The sequence below is a fragment of the Mauremys reevesii genome, linkage group 4 (genome assembly GCF_016161935.1).
Source record: "Mauremys reevesii isolate NIE-2019 linkage group 4, ASM1616193v1, whole genome shotgun sequence".
Lineage (NCBI taxonomy): Eukaryota > Metazoa > Chordata > Testudines > Geoemydidae > Mauremys > Mauremys reevesii.
This window is the reverse complement of record NC_052626.1, coordinates 61,988,409-62,008,339: the sequence shown is the minus strand read 5'-3', so window position 1 is coordinate 62,008,339 and position 19,931 is coordinate 61,988,409. Positions and strand designations below refer to the sequence as shown.

The 19,931-nt window shown below is 40.8% G+C and overlaps 1 protein-coding gene across 1 annotated transcript in view; it reads left to right on the top strand.

Moving 5' to 3' along the window:
- EHD4 (EH domain containing 4) overlaps positions 1-19,931 on the top strand; it is a 52,522-nt gene that overhangs the window by 29,336 nt on the left and 3,255 nt on the right. The window contains exons 4-5 of the mRNA XM_039537485.1: positions 7,813-8,225; positions 16,080-16,244. Coding sequence (XP_039393419.1) covers positions 7,813-8,225; positions 16,080-16,244 — 578 coding nt within the window. The remainder of the gene's footprint in view (positions 1-7,812; positions 8,226-16,079; positions 16,245-19,931) is intronic.

Sequence of the window (19,931 nt, the reverse complement as noted above, 5' to 3'; positions counted from 1 at the left end):
GAAGGAGGTGGGGCACTGGAAAAGCTTCCATTTCAATTACAACAAAACACATTTAGCAGCTCTTCCTGGTTTACATCAACAGTTAACCGCTTACATTAACATGAAATGAAGGGGGAGGCATAGTTTAAAAAAAAAAATAAAAAAAGTCTTGGCTGCTTGATACTGTTGAACAATGAGGTATATGATGTTGTCAGATGCCACCAGTGTGGTGCTCTGCTCTGTTCAATGTTGATAAGTTGGCTGCGTGCACATGTATTCTTCCTTCTGCTGTCCCAGCTCTGCGCAGATAGCTGGCACAGCGGATCTCAAGTGAACTGCCCAATGACCACAGACTCCAATAAGGTACGAAGGCACCCGGCCAGGTTTATTGCCAAACAAAACACAGTCTCTAGCTCCCCAGATCAGATGTCTACAGTTCTGCTAGTACATATTTGCTCCCTGACAATGGACCGGCTCAGTCAGTGGTGGGATTTACCACTGCCCCCTAGGCCAGACAGTCACTACCCCAGGGACGCATTCTTATACACAGGTACAAACAAGTTACACATCACTCCTGACGTATTGAGGTGAACCCCTCTACGTAGCAAGGTACAACCCCTCTGCGTGTTGGGGTGCTGCCTCTCTCCTGGTACATGTTGGTTTGAACAAACAAGTCTTGTCTATCATATCCTTTTGACTCTCTTTTAGGATTGGTCAGCCTGTTCATATGTGGAATGTGTTCGTATCGCACTGTTCTGGTGCCATCCTGGTCCATTTTTATCCTATTAGTGCTCGATACCCTTTAGATATGTGTATACATCCAATTAGCAGCCACCTTCTTGACAATTTTTGTGAGCAGGGCCTGCCTCTGGCTCACAGCTTAACTTTGCTTTATGTTAGCAAAGTCTTAACCATTACTTTAGTTCAGGCCTCATACTGGGCCTCTGATACCAAGGTTTTATGTTTCAGGGCCTCATCTTACTACTGTGGCAAAATACCTGCCCCTCTGCTTGTTAGCTCAGTCCGTCCTAGCTTCAGAGGCACAGGCTAGGCACAAGGGAAAAAAAACCCTTCTCAATCTCCCAAGGCCGGGCTGATTCCTTCTCAGCCAGCCTCCTAGTTCTAGTTTCTTTGTCTCAGAGTTCAGCTGTCCGTCCTCCTTCCCCCCCTGGCTTCCTTGTCAGGGAGGGTTTAAAAAGGTCTCTAGCAACTGGGGCCAGCTGAACCTGATTAGTTTCTTTCCAACCCCTGCCCCAGCTGAACCTTATTTTGCTGGCTAAGCCTTCCTGGCTAATTGTTACCCCTCTCCAGGTAGTTAATTGGCCTGAATTTGCCACACTACATATGGAAAATTAGTGTCTTCCCTATGTCTCCAGCAATCTCTGACAATACAATGGCTTTTTTGCTGCTGTAGTGTTCAGAGGTCAATCCTTGATGTTTTAACAACTGGTTAGTTTCACTGGGATTCAGATGAATACTTAAGGCACCAAGGGTTTTAGAAAGTGTGTGCAGAGGAGGGAGGCAGAAAATTGGCTATTTTGCACCTTGAAATAATTCTAGCTTTAAAAAATACCCAAACTTCTGTGTCTAGTTCCGCTAAAAAATTAGATTTGGAATAAACAAAAAGAGGCAAATGATTGCAATGAATTACTCTGTGTGTGTGTGTGTGTGTATATATATATATATATATGTGTGTGTGTATGTGTGTATATATATATGCCATATGATGAAGATCTGAGAGAAAGTTATTGATAAGAGACTATGAAGAGAAGTAAAGATCAGTGATCATTTGGATTTGTGCCAGACAAGTCAACAGTGCATTAAGATTGATAGTGGAAAAATATAAAGAAAAGAGAAAAACCCTGCACATAGCGTTCATCAGTCTGAGAAGTCAGCTGGTGGTGTATGAGAATGAAACCAATATCTGAACATTATATCAGACTCATCCAGGACATGTACGAGGGTGATGTTATCACTAGGGCCCTACCAAATTCACGTCCATGAAAAACACGTCATGGACCATGAAATTTGGTCTTTTGTGTGCTTTTACCCATAATTGTAAAGTAATTACCAAACAAGTGTTTGAAGTAACAGGAGAAACAGGAAAGGCAACAGGAAAAATGCTGAACCTAGCCCACATTTTTAAAAAAGTGTAATTGCGAGAATGTTTAATTGTAAATAGTACTATGTCTTATACAGGGCAGCTTACAAAAAGTTTAATATCTTTAAGGTGATCGTCACCCAGAAGCCCTTTAAGGCTACTAGCAGAGAGACACCCCCTCCCGATAACTGACATCAGGCCTGACACACTCATTGCCCCATTGTTGCCATAATATAGATCTAGGGCCACGAAAAACGCGTGTCAGACTGTGGAATCTGGTCTGCCACTGTGAAATCTGGTCTTTTGTGTGCTTTTACACTATACTATACAGATTTCACAGGGGAGACCAGCGTTTCTCAAATTGGGAGTCCTGACCCAAAAGAGAATTGCAGGGGGGGTCGCAAGGTTATTTTATGGGGGTCGTGGTACTGCCACTCTCACTTCTGCACTGCCTTCAGATCTGGATGGCTGGAGAACAGCGGCTTTTAGCCAGGCGCCCAGCTCTGAAGGCAGTGCCCTGCCAGCAGCAGTGCACAAGTGTACTTAGATTTCCAGAAAGCCTTTGACAAGGTCCCTCACCAAAGGCTCTTACGTAAATTAAGCTGTCATGGGATAAAAGGGAAGGTCCTTTCATGGATTGAGAACTGGTTAAAGGACAGGGAACAAAGGGTAGGAATTAATGGTAAATTCTCAGAATGGAGAGGGGTAACTAGTGGTGTTCCCCAAGGGTCAGTCCTAGGACCAATCCTATTCAATTTATTCATAAATGATCTGGAGAAAGGGGTAAACAGTGAGGTGGCAAAGTTTGCAGATGATACTAAACTACTCTAGATAGTTAAGACCAAAGCAGATTGTGAAGAACTTCAAAAAGATCTCACAAAACTAAGTGATTGGGCAACAAAATGGCAAATGAAATTTAATGTGGATAAATGTAAAGTAATGCACATTGGAAAAAATAACCCCAACTATTCATACAACATGATGAGGGCTAATTTAGCTACAACGAGTCAGGAAAAAGATCTTGGAGTCATCGTGGATAGTTCTCTGAAGATGTCCACGCAGTGTGCAGAGGCGGTGAAAAAAGCAAACAGGATGTTAGGAATAATTAAAAAGGGGATAGAAAATAAGACTGAGAATATATTATTGCCCTTATATAAATCCATGGTACGCCCACATCTTGAATACTGTGTACAGATGTGGTCTCCTCACCTCAAAAAAGATATTCTAGCACTAGAAAAGGTTCAGAAAAGGGCAACTAAAATGATTAGGGGTTTAGAGAGGGTCCCATACGAGGAAAGATTAAAGAGGCTAGGACTCTTCAGCTTGGAAAAGAGAAGACTAAGGGGGGATATGATAGAGGTATATAAAATCATGAGTGATGTTGAGAAAGTGGATAAGGAAAAGTTATTTACTTATTCCTATAATACAAGAACTAGGGGTCACCAAATGAAATTAATAGGCAGCAGGTTTAAAACAAATAAAAGGAAGTTCTTCTTCACGCAGCGCACAGTCAACTTGTGGAACTCCTTACCTGAGGAGGTTGTGAAGGCTAGGACTATAACAATGTTTAAAAGGGGACTGGATAAATTCATGGTGGCTAAGTCCATAAATGGCTATTAGCCAGGATGGGTAAGAATGGTGTCCCTAGCCTCTGTTCGTCAGAGGATAGAGATGGATGGCAGGAGAGAGATCATTTGATCATTGCCTGTTAGGTTCACTCCCTCTGGGGCACCTGGCATTGGCCACTGTGGGTAGACAGATACTGGGCTAGATGGACCTTTGGTCTGACCCGGTACGGCCATTCTTATGTTCTTCTGCTCTGCTGCTGGTGACTGTGCTGCCTTCAGAGCTGGGCTCCCGGCCAGTAGCTGCCACTCTCTAGCTGCCCAACTTTGAAGGCAGCACCGCTGCCAGCAGCAGTGCAGAAGTAAGGGTAGCAGTATCGCAGCCCCGCCCCCTACAATAAGCTTGCGACTTCCCACAACTCCTTTTTGGGTCAGGACCCCTACAATTACAACACCGTGAAATTTCAGATTTAAATAGCTGAAATCATGAAATTTACGATTTTAAAAATCCTCTGATCATGAAATTGACCAAAATGGACCGTGAATTTGGTAGGGCCCTAGTTATCACAGCTAGAAAACCAAATGGAGAAACTGAATGATCTTTAGTAAGAATCAGAGTATATCGAGGCTCGATATTAAACCCCTTTGTGTTTACATTGGTGTTCAATGCAGTTACAGAAAACATCCAAAGAGTGGCATCATGGTGCATGTTTTTTGCAGACAATGTCATGCTCATGCGGGAGAATAAATAGGAAATGGAAGAAGATTTAGAGGGACGGAGGTGTGTACTTGAAAGAAATGGCATGAAAATTGGCAGAAAAACAGAGTATATAGTCTGTAGATTTGCTGATACCTTGTAGGAAGACAACGGGACTGTAAGTCTAGGGGGCCAGCCATTACCAGAGATACAGAAGTTCAATTACCTAGGTGTCATAGTACAGGATAACAGCGAACTCAGCGATGAACTTATAAGTAGAAAAGGAAAGGCATGGACTAAATGGAGATAAGTGAGGGGAGTGATCTGCAATATGAGAATGCCTGTTACATTAAAAAGTAAAATCTTCAAGATGGTGATTAAGCCAGCACTTTTGTTTGACTGAATGCTGGGCACTAAGGAAGAGACCGGAGCAGATCTTGAATACAGTGGAAATGACAATGGTAAAATAGATGCTGTAAGTTACAATGTTGGACCATGTTTGGAACAAATGAATTAGGGGAAATGTGAAGGTGGTATCAGTTATAGAAAATTATAGAAAAGCTGAGGGAATCCAGGCTTAGATGGTTTGGGCATATGTAAAGAAGACCAGAAGACTATATTAGAAACTGGGTTAAACTTAGAAATGGAAGTTAAGAGAAGGGTTAGAAGACCCAAAACTATGGATGTCACACAAAAGTATTTGATTAGCTGTGGAGTTTCTGAGGAACTGGTTAAAGCCAGACTGTAATTGAATTATGGGATGTGTGCTCCACCTGCACATTGTGGCAATGGCTGGAGCAAGTACTGTTTGTGGGCATACTACAATAATTCACATAGACCAAGATAGTTAACTTGGCCTCAGTGAAACATCAGAGAAATAAAAAGTGCTAGAAATATTTGGCTGAAATGTTTAACCATGGCTGAGATTTCTACTATGGTTATACCAAAGTCATATAACTGCTAGAGATGGTCAGAAAATGGGTTTATTTTCCACAGAAAATGAAAATTATTTTCATTGAAAAACTGAAAGGCTAAATGTTTTTTCACCAAAAACTCAAAGTTGAAGTTTTCTGGGGAAAGAAAACGCTTTCCACCAATGTTCATTTAATTCAGTACTCAGTTTTCTGTTGAAAAACAGTTTTGATGGAAAATTTTCAACCAACCCTTTAACAACAGGGATTGGTTCACTTAGTCAACTCTGCAGAACTTAAATTTTATTAAAAATGTCTATTTTAAGTTCACTAGTTTGCATAATTATGTTTGGATTTAAATGCGTAACTTAATAATATTTTTCTTCCAAACTAATAAAAATCCAAACCAAGCTGCTACATGTTTCAGATTAGGGTGGGTGATATATACTTCATATTTTTGGGTAGTTTTGCGTTCTGCCTAACCCAGGAGTGGTTCTCCCTCTCCAATCCTAATTTTATCCTTCAGACAGGAAATTCGTGTTGCAGATTGAGGTGGTTTGTGTGTTGTAGGTTTTTTCCTCACTTTTGACTATTATTTCTATAGTTTTTATAAAGAACACTGATAAGTAATCAAATATTTTTGGATTAAATGTTACACCTTGGGGTAACAAGAATTATCTTTTGGATTTGTCTTGTTCATGTTCTTTTTTTCCGTTGGCTTTTGTTCTCCTCCTCCTGAACTGCTCTTAAGAAAAAACGTAAGAAAAAAGAGACTGAGTAACCGGGAAAGGGATTGGATTTTGTATTCCTTGCTAAGCAATTCTCTTAATGGGAGGTGTAGCATTTGCTGCTTTTTTTTTTTAAACTGTTTAATGAATCTGACCTGAATCTGCTTTGAGCTCAGTAAAGATTTCTTAGCATAGTCTTGCCATCTTATTTGGCATGAATGTGCTGGATTTGTAATGGAGTTAGACTTGAGGGCAAAAATTGGGAAGATTTTAAGTAATATACTTAGAGCTTCTAGTTTTGGGTTTCACATACTATGTACTTGTCAAATTTAATGGTTTAAATAAAATGACTTAAGGCCAGCCTCTGCCCACTGGTGCTACAGCTATGTGCTTTATGGGAAAATTTGGCACTGAAATGTTTTCATGTATATCTTTGAGTTCCTAGACACTGCCTTTAGCCAATTTCCTATTGGAAAGCATTGGAGGGTTGACTGCTCACAGCAGGCATCTTGAAAGCGTAGCTGCTAATGATTCAGTAAACTTATTTTTCTTCATGGGGTTTATTTTTCTTGTGATTATTTACTGAAGTTTTTAACAGCTGGCAAACATCTTCATCTATGATGTGGATGTGAATTTTCTTGACTAAGCAGGCATTATTTCAGGGAGAATTAAATGATTTTAGGATGGGTACCCTCTTCCCCCTTTGTGTTACCTGCTTCATGGAGATAAGAAATTAGTAATATGGAGAACAGGGGACGATAACACAGTAAAAGATAAGGACCTTTTGCTTATCTATGCAGAAGGGATACATAATGTCTGGATGATGACTGTATTCATAAGTAAATGTAAAAGAAGCATTCAATACTGTGAAATGTCTGAAGATGTAAAATTAGAGTTTAATGGTGAGCTTCCTACATTGCCAATGATTAAAGGTGAATGCTGTTGGGTGCTGAATTCTGGATTCTGTTCAGGTTTCCTCACCACTATCCTTGCATTCCGACTGCCCTTCAGAGTAATTTTTCATATTAGAGGATGGATAGGGATGGAAAACTGGCTTCTAGTTCACCTGTTCCTCATTCAAGTAAGATGAGTCACTCAGACCAAACTCGGTGTCATTTCACAAACTGATTACGCCTTCTGTAGACTGTGTGTCATTCCCAGAGGAGTTCCTGAAGTACTGTTTGTAATATGACAGTGAGTTAGGTTGTTGCGAGGCAGTCAACAAGAGTTGTAAACTGTGCAAGCAGACTTTTAAAATAGTTTTTGCTTTAAACTTCCTTTTGTTCTGTGTCCCAGATAGTCTTAAAGATCAGGACTCATTTTTCTTCACTGTAACCCACCCTCTCATTAAAGCCATCATTGGAATGGATAAAATTCTTGTGACTTGGACTGCTTAATGGGCTGGTGAGTGTTACAGTGCAGTCCTTCATTCCTAGAGTGTACCCCTGGGGTTCTCAGACTTTTGTACTGGTGACCCCTTTCACATAGCAAGCCTCTGAGTGCGACCCCCCCCCCTTAAATATATAAAAAAGTGTTCTTAACATATAACACCATTATAAATGCTGGAGGCAAAGTGGGGTTTGGGGTGGAGGCTGACAGATCGTGACCCCCCCATGTAATAATTTGTGACCCCCTGAGGGGTCCCAACCCCCAGTTTGAGAACCCCCTGGTATACCCAGTCTGCTGCCAATCTAAGGACTGAGACACCAGCGTTAGGAATTGAGTTTAGAAGTCACACTGCTACTGCTGGGTTATAAGCCAGTCCTTTAAACAATCCTTAATAAAGAGTTATCAATTTAGTGACATCCAATGCTGTATTCTCTCTCTTCAGGCTATGACTTCTGCCAGGTCCTCCAGTGGTTTGCTGAGCGGGTTGACCGCATCATCCTCCTCTTTGATGCCCATAAGCTGGATATTTCTGATGAGTTCTCGGAGGCTATTAAATCATTCCGTGGCCAGGATGACAAGATTCGAGTGGTGCTGAACAAGGCTGACCAGGTGGACACCCAGCAGCTGATGAGGGTCTATGGTGCACTCATGTGGTCCCTGGGAAAGGTGATTAACACTCCAGAGGTGTTGCGAGTCTACATTGGTTCTTTTTGGGCCCAGCCTCTACAAAACACAGAGAATCGCAGGCTCTTTGAGGTGGAAGCCCAGGATCTCTTCCGAGACATTCAGAGTCTCCCACAGAAGGCAGCTGTGCGGAAACTCAATGATCTCATCAAGAGGGCAAGACTTGCAAAGGTAAGACAGGAATAGAGCCAACTTTATTTTCAATGACCAATCTCTTCTATGTTTGTTTCATTCATTCGTACTCTCTCCTCTTACGTCTTTCCCTCCCCACCCAGAAACAAGGTGTTTTCTGGAAAATGCATTCAGCTAACAAAGTTAAAGGAAAAATTATTGTTAAATTATGTATTGAGCTGGACAGTAATGTGGTGAGCCAATCAGTAGACCCTTTTAGATGGCCATAGAAGGAAAAGTACTGTGTTTTAGGATTCAGAATAGCAGCCATGTTAGTCTGTATCTGCAAAAAAAAACAGGAGTACTTGTGGCACCTTAGAGACTAACAAATTTATTTGAGCATAAGCTTTCGTGGCTAGAGCCCACTTCATCGGATGCATGTACTGTATTTTCCACTGCATGCATCTGATGATGTGGGCACTAGCCCACAAAAGCTTATGCTCAAATAAATTTGTTAGTCTCTAAAGTGCCACAAGTACTCCTCTTCTTTTTGCGTTTTAGGATGTTACTCTCTCTGCCTTTTGAAGGAGACTTGAAATCTTCTAAGATAGCTCCTCTTTCTAGTAAGGAGAACTTCATACTACTAACATAACTAAGGTGGGGGGTTATGATAGAGCTCTGTAAAGTCATGAATAATGTGGAGAAAATGAATAGGAAGTGTTATTTACTCCTTCACATAACTCAAGAACTAGGTTACCAAATGAAATTAATAGGCATCATTTTTAAAACAAACAAAATAAATACTTCTAAGCACAATGCACAGTCAACCTGTGGAACTCATTGTCGTGGGATGTTGTGAAAGCCAAAACTATAACTGTTCAAAAAAGAATTAGGTAGGCTCATGGAGGATAGGTCCATCAATGACTATTAGTCACAATGGTGAAGGATGCAACTATGCTGCACGAATCTCTAAACTTCCAATGGCCAGAAGCATCTGGCACTACCCACTGTCACAGACAGGATACTGGTCTAGATGGACCATATGGTCTGATCCATTAGGGCCATTCGTATGTACTCCTTGGAGCTCATCAACAGCTGCTAGGCAGAGCAGCTGATGAGTGAGCAAAACAGGATGCCCCCTTCACCAAAATACCAAGTGTACCATCTTCACAGCACTTGCAATTCCTGGATCAAAGATCACAGTTCAGACCCAGACACTTACTTCCTCTCACGCACATGGCAGCACACAGCATTTGTACTAGATCATGGCCAACCAACATATTGCCGATGGGAAATAACTTCTCCATAATCAAAATTTATTTTGATTTTTGTTTTAATACCACACCCACACTCCACTTTGGCACTTCACATCTATTAAAAGGAGTAATACTGCCATATTGAAACTTAAAAATCTTTCATTTACTTAACAGAACTGCCTGTATATCACTGTTTTGCAAGCCAACCCAACAATAAAAGTAATATCCCCTGATTAAACCTTCTGAATTTCCAACCCATCATCTCCCACATACTCAGCTAAAGGTAGGCTTTGCATCATTTCCAGAAGAAATCCTAGTCTCTGGCAGACCTGGGAGGAAATGAGCTCTAAGATTCTAAGAGGTCCATTCAGGGCAAATGCCCTACCAACATTGTCCTCTGTTTTAAACAATGGAAAATAGTATTTGCATGTGCTAATCAGATAACTGCTCCTTGCAGTAGTTACTTGATTTGTGTCCATATATCTAGGCTTGGCAGTATTTGATTTTTATGTAGATTGCCTATTGAAAGTGTGTACTTAATGTTTTGTTAGGCCTCTAATTATCCTTGAAACTAGCATCTTATTTGTAAAGCTCTTGGAATCATCACCAGATTGCTTGTTTATAATTTTAAAGCTTTCTGATTATTACTTACGCTAGCCTTCAAAATCCCTACTTAATGACACTAGCTTCTGCTGTCCTTTCCTGTCTAGGCCCAACCTGGATAAACTTCAATTGCTATGTTTTAAATGGTTTCCTCTAAATACTTCCTTCTCCTCCTTAGTAGACTTCCTTTATTGTATAGTATTAAAGTTCTAGATAGAATACTAGCAAAAGTACTCTGATATTCTGTTCTTCTGCAAATCCCTAGGGAATGTTTAATAATTAGCACCTTTCCTTTTCTAAATCTCAGCAGGCAAATGATTTGAAAACATTTTTTGCCGAAAAATCGGAAGGAAGAAAAATCAAATAACTTTGAAGCTATTGTAGAAGAAATTTGCTACTTACTAGAGATTTCTGTGACATACAAATGCAGATGATAGTATTTTGGGGCTTGTCTGCATGGGTAAATTATACCTGTGTAGGCTAAGGTGTGAGTTTGAACCTATAATATAGTTATACTGGTCTAACATCCTGTGTAAACATTCTTATTACAGTATCTGAGGGCCTTTTATCAGTTTGTCACTTGGGAAACTAAACCAAAGAAAAAGCCACTCTTACACTGGAATAAGAATGTCTATGTAGGGGGGGTTATGCCAGTTTAACTCTATGGGTTAATTGACTATACAGTAAAACTTTCCTGAGTAGGCAGCCCTTAGTGAAATGAGTTAGTAATGTGGAAAACTGGGAACTAGAACTACTGATATTGCCTGGAATATGTTGAAAAAAATATTAGAAACAATTGTCAATCATTATTTAAAATTCCATTTTGATATCATGTTTCTATTAATATTTGTTTCTTAAAAGTTAATCTGTCCTTCCTGCAGTTCTCATCTGATTTCATCAATCTTATTGGCATACTAATCCCTTTCAAAGTAATTGATTGTGATGACTGAGAAGCATCAGGAGCAGATGACTCTTAATCAACAGAAATCCTGTTTTAAATACAAAATAAAAATGGATGAAGTTGAATTTTTTTTAAGTGAAATTAGTGTTCATTGAATGTACTCAATTGACAGCCATGGAAAGGGAAGTCAGCTGCTTATCTAAGCAACAGCAGTGTAATATGTCTCCGTCCTAGCTGATCTTAAAATAGCTGTCATTCTGAAACACAATTTTATACAGAGCTGCACACTCTTCTTTGAACAAAATCATTATGAAGTATTTTATCTTGGTCCATTTCTCCAGACACCCGCAACACCTTCCCATCTGTCCTGAAACTCATAACATATCTAAAAATAAAACAAGTGAATTCCCATCTCACTGTCGAGTTCTTATGATTCCTTTCTTATCTTATCATTCCTTTCTAGTATCACTTCAGAGCCACAAGGGTGTTAGGTATTAGTTATAAAATATTTTGAAGATGGAAAACATTCTTATATTATAAAACCTGTGTGATATTTACGGAATTTTAATCAGTTGGAATAAAAGTGCAGGATTGTAGTAATTGTGCCTTTCAAACTTGCAGTTCTCTATTTTTTCTAGATGCTTTATACATATATAAATCTATTAAATCCTGTAGGGCTGTTATTAATTGGCATTGTGTTTAGAAGTGTGCATTACCCATACATCTCCCTTCCTGCAGATCTAGAATTTGTATACCGAAAGTTGTCATTTTAATTTTTTCTCCATTCCTCCATTTGTGCAAAAATTTAAACACAAATGTGTGTGAAAACAAATATATATAGTGTTTTTTGTTTGATTTATTGTTTTTATGTGTAGGAGCAACATTGATCTGTATATGGTCTGTCAGTGATTAGAGGACTGCAGTAGCTGTCCACAGACCTCGACTGTAATGATCGTTCCATTAGATCTTGAGGGAATAGTGAATTAATCACATTTAAGATGACCAAAATGAAGCCAAAGGAGCAAAAATATTTCAAATACAACCCCAGCAGTATTCCTCCAATTCTTCATTATTGTTCTCCATCCACTGGTATTCTTGCAATTGTCATTTATCACTTACTTAGAGACGTATGGTATTTCAGCATTAGTATTCCTTGTATCAGTGTCTTTCTCAATAACGGCACACTAGTTTAAATTATTGAAATATACACATTATGAACATTCATACACTAACTCTTTTCTTCCTCATTACAATAAGAAATAGGTTTCACCTATGTGAGAATGTAACAATCATGGTGTTCTCTGCAGTGATACATTTATAGGATAATAGGAATTTTATAAGCAATGTTCAGTTTGTCAGACTTCTAAAACGAAAAGGTCATGTTTAGTCTTTTCTGCTAATTCAGTCAGGTATCTAATTCTCATTTGGAATCCCTAGAATGTGAATGTTCTGGGCCTACATACCAAGTGTTATAATTGATCTACCAGTTGCAAGGTTTTGGGGTTTTTTTTAAACAAGAAAACTAACCATTTCAGAACTCTTGATTCTTACACTGGAATCAAATGAGACATGGCTATCTTCTTGGACACTTTCCAGTGCATCTAGGTTCTTCACTTTTGAACCTTGTCATCGTCAACACACACACACCCCTTTCCTCTACAGATGATGCCACCTGTGTCTCATCTGTTTTGGTGCGAAGGGATTCCATGCAATCGTCTAGGCTATGGGTGAAGTGACTTTCTCTCGATGATTGTAAGGTTACATTTGTTATAAAACAAGAGGAGATGTTCCATGCATGAATATTTGGTTTTCAGTTTGTTTTTAGGTCCATTTCTATAATGTCTTTGTCATATGGACCAAAAATCAGTCTTTTAAGAAAAATTCATTAGTACACACACAGGCGCACACACGTAAATCTTGCAACTAAAGCAGTTATACCAAAAGTGGCCTACCAAGTACTCTTAGAACTCGGGAATATCAAGTCGTTTTGTTTCTGTTTTTAGTTGGAGGGCCAAAGAATTAGAGTTGGAGCTTTCTCAGCTCTCAGTCAAAGGGGCAGTGCTGTCTGAATCTTAGCATAAAGCGCTTTTTCCCAAGTGTCTACACAAAGTTTGAATTAAATCGATATTAACTAACACACAAGTCTTATACAGTCTGATTAAAAACCCTTCTCAGTTGTTCAAGGTTTCTGTTTCTTGGCAGTTGAAGTCATACCAGCTCTAGGTCTTCAGCTGACAATAGAACCCACAAGCAAACAGTGGGGGCGGGGAGAGTGGGAGAATCCTTTCAAGTCTCCTCTAGAAGCCGGAAGGGGTACAAACATATTTCTTTCCTTCACAGGTTACTTTTGTATAGAATGCTGTAAAACATGTTCTGTAGTATCTATGTAGGTATTTGTACTGTGCTTATCACCATGGTGTTTGCATGCCTATGTTCTTTCTACTGCTACTCTCTGCTGCTTTTCACTCCCACCGTTCCCCTCACCTCCCTCGGTGCTAACTTTTTTAAATCTATCAAAACGTTAAATAATTATTTCAAAATAATTTCTAAGTTTTGGTGAAAAATCATTTGAATTTTTTCTTTATAGAATTGCTTGTATGTGTGTGTGTATTGCATCTATGCATATATTTAAAAAAAAAAACATTTTTACAAGGTAAGGCCTCAATCCTGAAAAGATTTTGACACATGCTTAACTCTACACACTGCGAGCGGTTTCATTGACTTAATTGGTCATGTAGGATCAGAGGCCAAGTGAGCTATGTAAGCAGCCACACATTTTAGGATTCATACTAAAGAAATATTTTTCCTGATGCTGGAATAATTCTGCCTCCCCACCCCTCATGCTTCATAAGGCAATCAATGTATACTGTTATTACAGTATGATGCATGCTCTGTCATCTTTTTGTGGTTGCCTAAATATAGAAACCATGCACTCCCTCTTCTGTAGTGACGCACATTCCTATTGAGTCACTTACTCCACTTACATCATCCTATCACTTGACATTGCTTAGATTGCTTGTGGGACTCTCTCTCTCCCCAAAATAATTTATTTGGCAAGGCAGATGTAGTTGTTTCAATTAAACTTAAAAGTGGGTCTCTGTGTAGGCACAGGTGACACCCGCCCATACCTTTGTTGCAGGATCATGGCCTAATTCTTCTATGCTGCTTTCACTCTCATTGTTGGCACTGACAGAACGTCATGCTGTGCTTCTCAATAGGTGCACTCAATTTTTCAAGCATTTTTGGGTGACAATTTAAAGAACACCTGCTTATTTTACAAAAACCCATCAGAAGGCTTGGGGGAAGGCAACGAATGCTGGTTAACTTATATTTCTGGAAACCCAAAGTAGGAGCTGCATGAAATGCGCCTACATCGCAAGGGCCTCTTCAGATCCTTTAAATCAGCTTCTGTACCCAATGATTGGAAGATAGCTAATGTAACGCTAATATTTAAAAAGGGCTCTAGAGGTGATCCTGGCAATTACAGACCGGTAAGTCTAACGTCAGTACCAGGCAAATTAGTTGAAACAATCGTAAAGAACAAAATTGTCAGGTACATAGATGAACATAAATTGTTGGGCAAAAGTCAACATGGTTTCTGTAAAGGGAAATCATGTCTTACTAATCTATTAGAGTTCTTTGAAGGGGTCAACAAACACGTGGACAAGGGGGATCCAGTGGATACAGTGTACTTAGATTTCCAGAAAGCCTTTGACAAGGTCCCTCACGGAAGGCTCTTATGTAAATTAAGTTGTCATGGGATAAGAGGGAAGATCCTTTCATGGATTGAGAACTGGTTAAAAGACAGGGAACAAAGGGTAGGAATAAATGGTAAATTTTCAGAATGGAGAGGGGTAACTAGTGGTGTTCCCCAAGGGTCAGTCCTCGGACCAATCCTATTCAACTTATTCATAAATGATCTGGAGAAAGGTGTAAAAAGCGAGGTGGCAAAGTTTGCAGATGATACTGAACTGCTCAAGATAGTTAGGACCAAAGCAGACTGTGAAGAACTTCAAAAAGATCTCACAAAACTAAGTGGGCAAGAAAATGGCAAATGAAATTTAATGTGGATAAATGTAAAGTAATGCACATCGGAAAAAATAACCCAAACTATACATACAATATGATGGGGGCTAATTTAGCTATAACTAATCAGGAAAAAGACCTTGGAGTCATCATGACTAGTTCTCTGAAGACGTCCACGCAGTGTGCAGCGGCAGTTTAAAAAAAAAAAAAAAAAAAAGCAAACAGGATGTTAGGAATAATTAAAAAGGGGATAGAGAATAAGATGGAGAATATCTTATTGCCCTTGTATAAATCCATGGTACGCCCACATCTTGAATACTGCATATAGCTGTGGTCTCCTCATCTCAAAAAAGATATACTGGCATTAGAAAAGGTTCAGAGAAGGGCAACAAAAATGATTAGGGGTTTGGAATGGGTCCCATATGAGGAGAGATTAAAGAGGCTAGGACTTTTCAGCTTGGGAAAAGAGGAGACTAAGGGGGATATGATAGAGGTATATAAAATCATGAGTGATGTGGAGAAAGTGAATAAGGAAAAGTTATTTACTTGTTCCCATAATATAAGAACTAGGGGCCACCAAATAAAATTAATGGGTAGTAGGTTTAAAACAAATAAAAGGAAGTTCTTCTTCACACAGCGCACAGTCAACTTGTGGAACTCCTTGCCTGAGGAGGCTGTGAAGGCTAGGACTATAACAGGGTTTAAAAGAGAAGTGGATAAATTCATGGAGGTTAATTCCATTAATGGCTATTAGTCAGGATGGGTAAGGAATGGTGTCCCTAGCCTCTGTTTGTCAGAGGGCGGTGATGGATGGCAGAAGAGAGATCACTTGATCATTACCTGTTAGGTTCACTCTGTCTGGGGCACCTGGCGTTGGCCACTGTTGGTAGACCGGATCCTGGGCTGGATGGACCTTTGGTCTGACCCAATACGGCCGTTCTTATGTTCTTATCAGCAGTTTGTCTATTTTAATGTATTTCTCAATAAACCATAGTCAATGTACGTTGTCCTTAAGATGTGTTAATACCCAACTCATCTTTCACATTTCCTTTTATAGCTAGAAGGAGGAATACTGGCATGGATTTTTCATTCTACATAATAACGCCAACCCTCATCCATTTCTTCTAGGTTCATGCTTATATTATCAGCCATCTAAAGAAGGAAATGCCATCTGTATTTGGAAAAGAGAACAAGAAGAGGGAGCTGATCAGCAGTTTACCTGAAATCTATGTCCAACTGCAACGAGAGCACCATATCTCACCTGGGGACTTCCCAGAGGTCAAGAAAATGCAGGTACATTAACTCAAACCAAAGTGCAGTTGTACCCTGACTATTAAACAGTGACTTCTGACAAGCCTGGCAAATGTAGAAACACAAAAGTGTCTCCCATAATGCTCTCAACAGTGTGGGTTCTGCAGGCAGTGGCAAGAAAGTGTCAGAAATTGATCATGATTGAAAACTGACTGTTGTGTCTCACACTAGATTAGCATGTTAGGATCACAATAATGAAATCGATGGATTAATTCCTCAGAAAAAAGTATCCTAAACTCATAACATGACATATAGCAATCAAACCAGTATTTCATCTAGTTCAGTATCTTGTCCCTGTAGACAGTTATGGAATAAACTAGTGGTTGGTTTATTCCCTGAAATTACAGGTTTAGAGTCATTATTTTAAAAAATCCTACTAAATGTAGCTGTGGTTGTTCATTTCCATATACATGTCTGATAATTTTTTTTAATCCTACTATATTGTTGGTCTCAATGGTTTCTTATGGCAGTGAGTTCTACAAGTTAATTATGCATTGCATAAAAAAAAATTTAAAAAAAAAACCCTTCTATCACTTTTAAACATACTGCCTTTCAGTTTTATAGACTGTCCTCTTTCTCTTTTATTTATATGTTAACATAAATTAGGCTCTCATATTTATATGTTACCTTCTTTGTACCATTCAGTATTTTGTATAACTCTTGTGTTTCTCCTTGTCTCCTATCTCATCTAAACAGTCCCATTCATTTCAGTCCCTATTCATATATTTTCATGTCCTCTAATCATTTTCACCATGCACCTCTGGGATCTCTTCAATTTCTGCTATATCTGTGTTTAAGATAGGGTGACCAGAAGAGAGCATGGTATTCCAAATGAAGGTGGACCACTGATGTATGTCATGGCAGCATAATATTTTCAGAATGGTTTTCTATCCTATCCTTTATACACCCTAACAGTTTTGTTTGCTTTTTTTTGACAACTACTATGAATTGAGCAGAGGTTTTTATTGAGCTGTCCACAATGATGTTCAGGTCTCTTTCCTGAGTGCTTCCAGTTAATTTAGAAACCAGCAAGTTGTATGAGCAGTAAACAGGGACGGCTCTAGACACCAGCGCGCCAAGCAGGCGCTTGGGGCGGCCGTTTCCCGGGGGGGGCGGCATTTGGCTCCGGTGGAGCTCCCGCCGGCATGCCTGCGGCAGGTCCACCGGAGCCCGGGACAAGCGGACCTGCCGCAGGCATGACTGCGGCGGGTACCGTCTTCCCGCGGCTCCGGTTGAGCTCCCGCAGGCATGACTGCGGCAGGTTCGCTCGTCCCAGTCTCTGGTGGACCTGCCGCAGGCATGCCGGCAGGAGCTCAACCGGAGCCACGGGAAGAGGGGACCCGCCGCGGGACCGGGGAAGGGCGGCGCAGCGCTCCGCGCTGCTTGGGGCAGCCTACTTTCTAGAGCCGCCCCTGGCAGTAAAACAAGAAAAACTCAAGATATAGTTCAGGAGTTAGACGCTACAGGAATAATTAATCAGGAGGGAGGGGTGACTGCTTGAAAAGGTAGACTTTAAGGAAAGATTTATATAAAGAAAACCAGAAGAGTACAATCTCCTTTTTGCTAGGCAGTCATTGATGGTGAAGTTTGGAAACAAGTAAATAAAGTAGAACACTTGAGACAGGCTTGTTACTAAAACGAACTCTTCATTGGGGGCTTAGTATTTGAAAAATGACTGGTGTATTTTCCTAAGTCTCAGCAGCAGATGGCAGCAGAGTTGTGACAAGCGATTTCTCACACACGTTCATGCTAAGGAAAGAACAGTGGGGCTAGCAGACTGAGTTGTGGTCTTGATCTTTGCTTCCTGAAACTAAACTCATCAGTACAGCCTTTGTAGCAGGTAATAATGAATGAATTCCAGCCAAATAGCTTGATTTAAAGGAAAACAATAGTCTTTTGGTCTTGCCAGCTTACAAGTGTATAATTCATTTTGTGTGCACATGCTTTTAAGAAATGAGTCAGAACCACTAGACTCCAGAGTTCTGTGGAGCAAGGAAGCCCTGAGTTAGCCATGATTTGTCAAAGCAATTTATCAGTGTTTAACAGGTGGCTGAGGCTGCCAGGGGGAAAGGGGAAAGTTATAGTGGAAAACTACTGTTCGTAGGTTGAAATCTAGACTCCTAGATTGAAATCTTGGCCCTACTGAAGTAAATGGGAGTTTTGCTATTGCCTTGGATAGGACCAGGATTTCACCCCTATTCCTCCCAAGCGCATGACATGGTGTACCTCCCTCAGCAAGTGTCCCCAAGACACTTCAAATGTTAAGTCAGTTATTGAGATCTAGCCACAGCAAGATGGGCGCCATTTTAAAAGCCAATTTTTCTTATTTTAATAGGTCAGCCTTCTTTCTGGTACCAGATATGTTTAAATGAGTACCAATAGAACTGGTATACTTCTCATACTAAGAGACTGTAAAGACATGGACCTAAATCTAAAGTGTTAATCACTATTTTTAAATTAACAATAATAGATAACAAATCTAACTGTTTGCATGAATATTTATGAGAAACTACATGAATAGCACCAGCTGATACCATGACAAACAGGAGGCACAGATTTCTGACCTCATTACTTCAGCAACTGGAAGGAAATAAAGTTATTAAGGGCTACAGCTGGTTATAGTACCTTGGATCTGAACTTTCAGTACCATGACTTACAGCTTTTTAGAAGGTTCTGATTGCAGTGCATAGAACAGGGGTGGACAAACTATGATCTGCAGGCTGGATCTGGCCCCTCTGGGCTTTGGATACGGCCTGCGGGATTACCACCATGTGGCGCCATGGGCCCCGCTCCGGGAAGCGGCCGGCACCATGTCCCTGCAGCCCCTGGGGGAGGGGGGGTAGAGGGTTCCACGTGCTGCTCTTGCCTGTGGGTACCTCCCCCGAAGCGCCCATTGGCCAGGAACGGGGAACCGTGGCCAATGGGAGCTTCAGGGGAGGTACCCACAGGCAAGGGCAGCGCATTCAGCCCTCTGCGCCCCCTCCCGGGGCTGCAGGGACATGGTGCTGGCTGCTTCCCAGAGCAGAGCGGGCCAGGGACAGAGCAGGCAGGAAGGGAGCCTGACCTGGCCCCTGTGCGTGCCGCTGTCACCCCAGAGCCATTCCAGGTAAGCAGTGCTGGGCTGGAGCCTGCATCCCGAACCCCTCCTGCACCTCACATCCCAACCCCCTGCCCTGAGCCCCCTAACCCCCTGTCTTGAGCCCACTGTCACACTCCTGCACCCCAACACGCTTCCCTGAGCCCCCTCGTACACCCTGCACCCCTCCTCTACCCCAACCCCTTGCCCTCAGCCCCTTCCTGCACACCGCACTCCCTCTGGTACTCCAACCCCCTGCCCCAGCCCTACATTCATGGCCCTGCATGCAATTGCCCCACCCAGATGTGGCCCTCAGGCCAAAAAGTTTGCCCACCCCTGGCATAGAACATATGCATATCCAGGAATGGGGTATCTATGCTGCCATTACTCAAAGTACTAACACTTTTTATGTAGGATTTCTCTTATTCACGTACTGTGTTTATTAGCAAAATTTGATTACTAAGTTGACATTTTAAGTTCAGCTTTACTGTACAATAAACTCTGCTCCTAAATGCTATCACTTGTTGGATATGCTTATTGTGACAAAACAAATGCAATCATAATGTGTGAGTGCATGGTACTGCCTTGTTGTG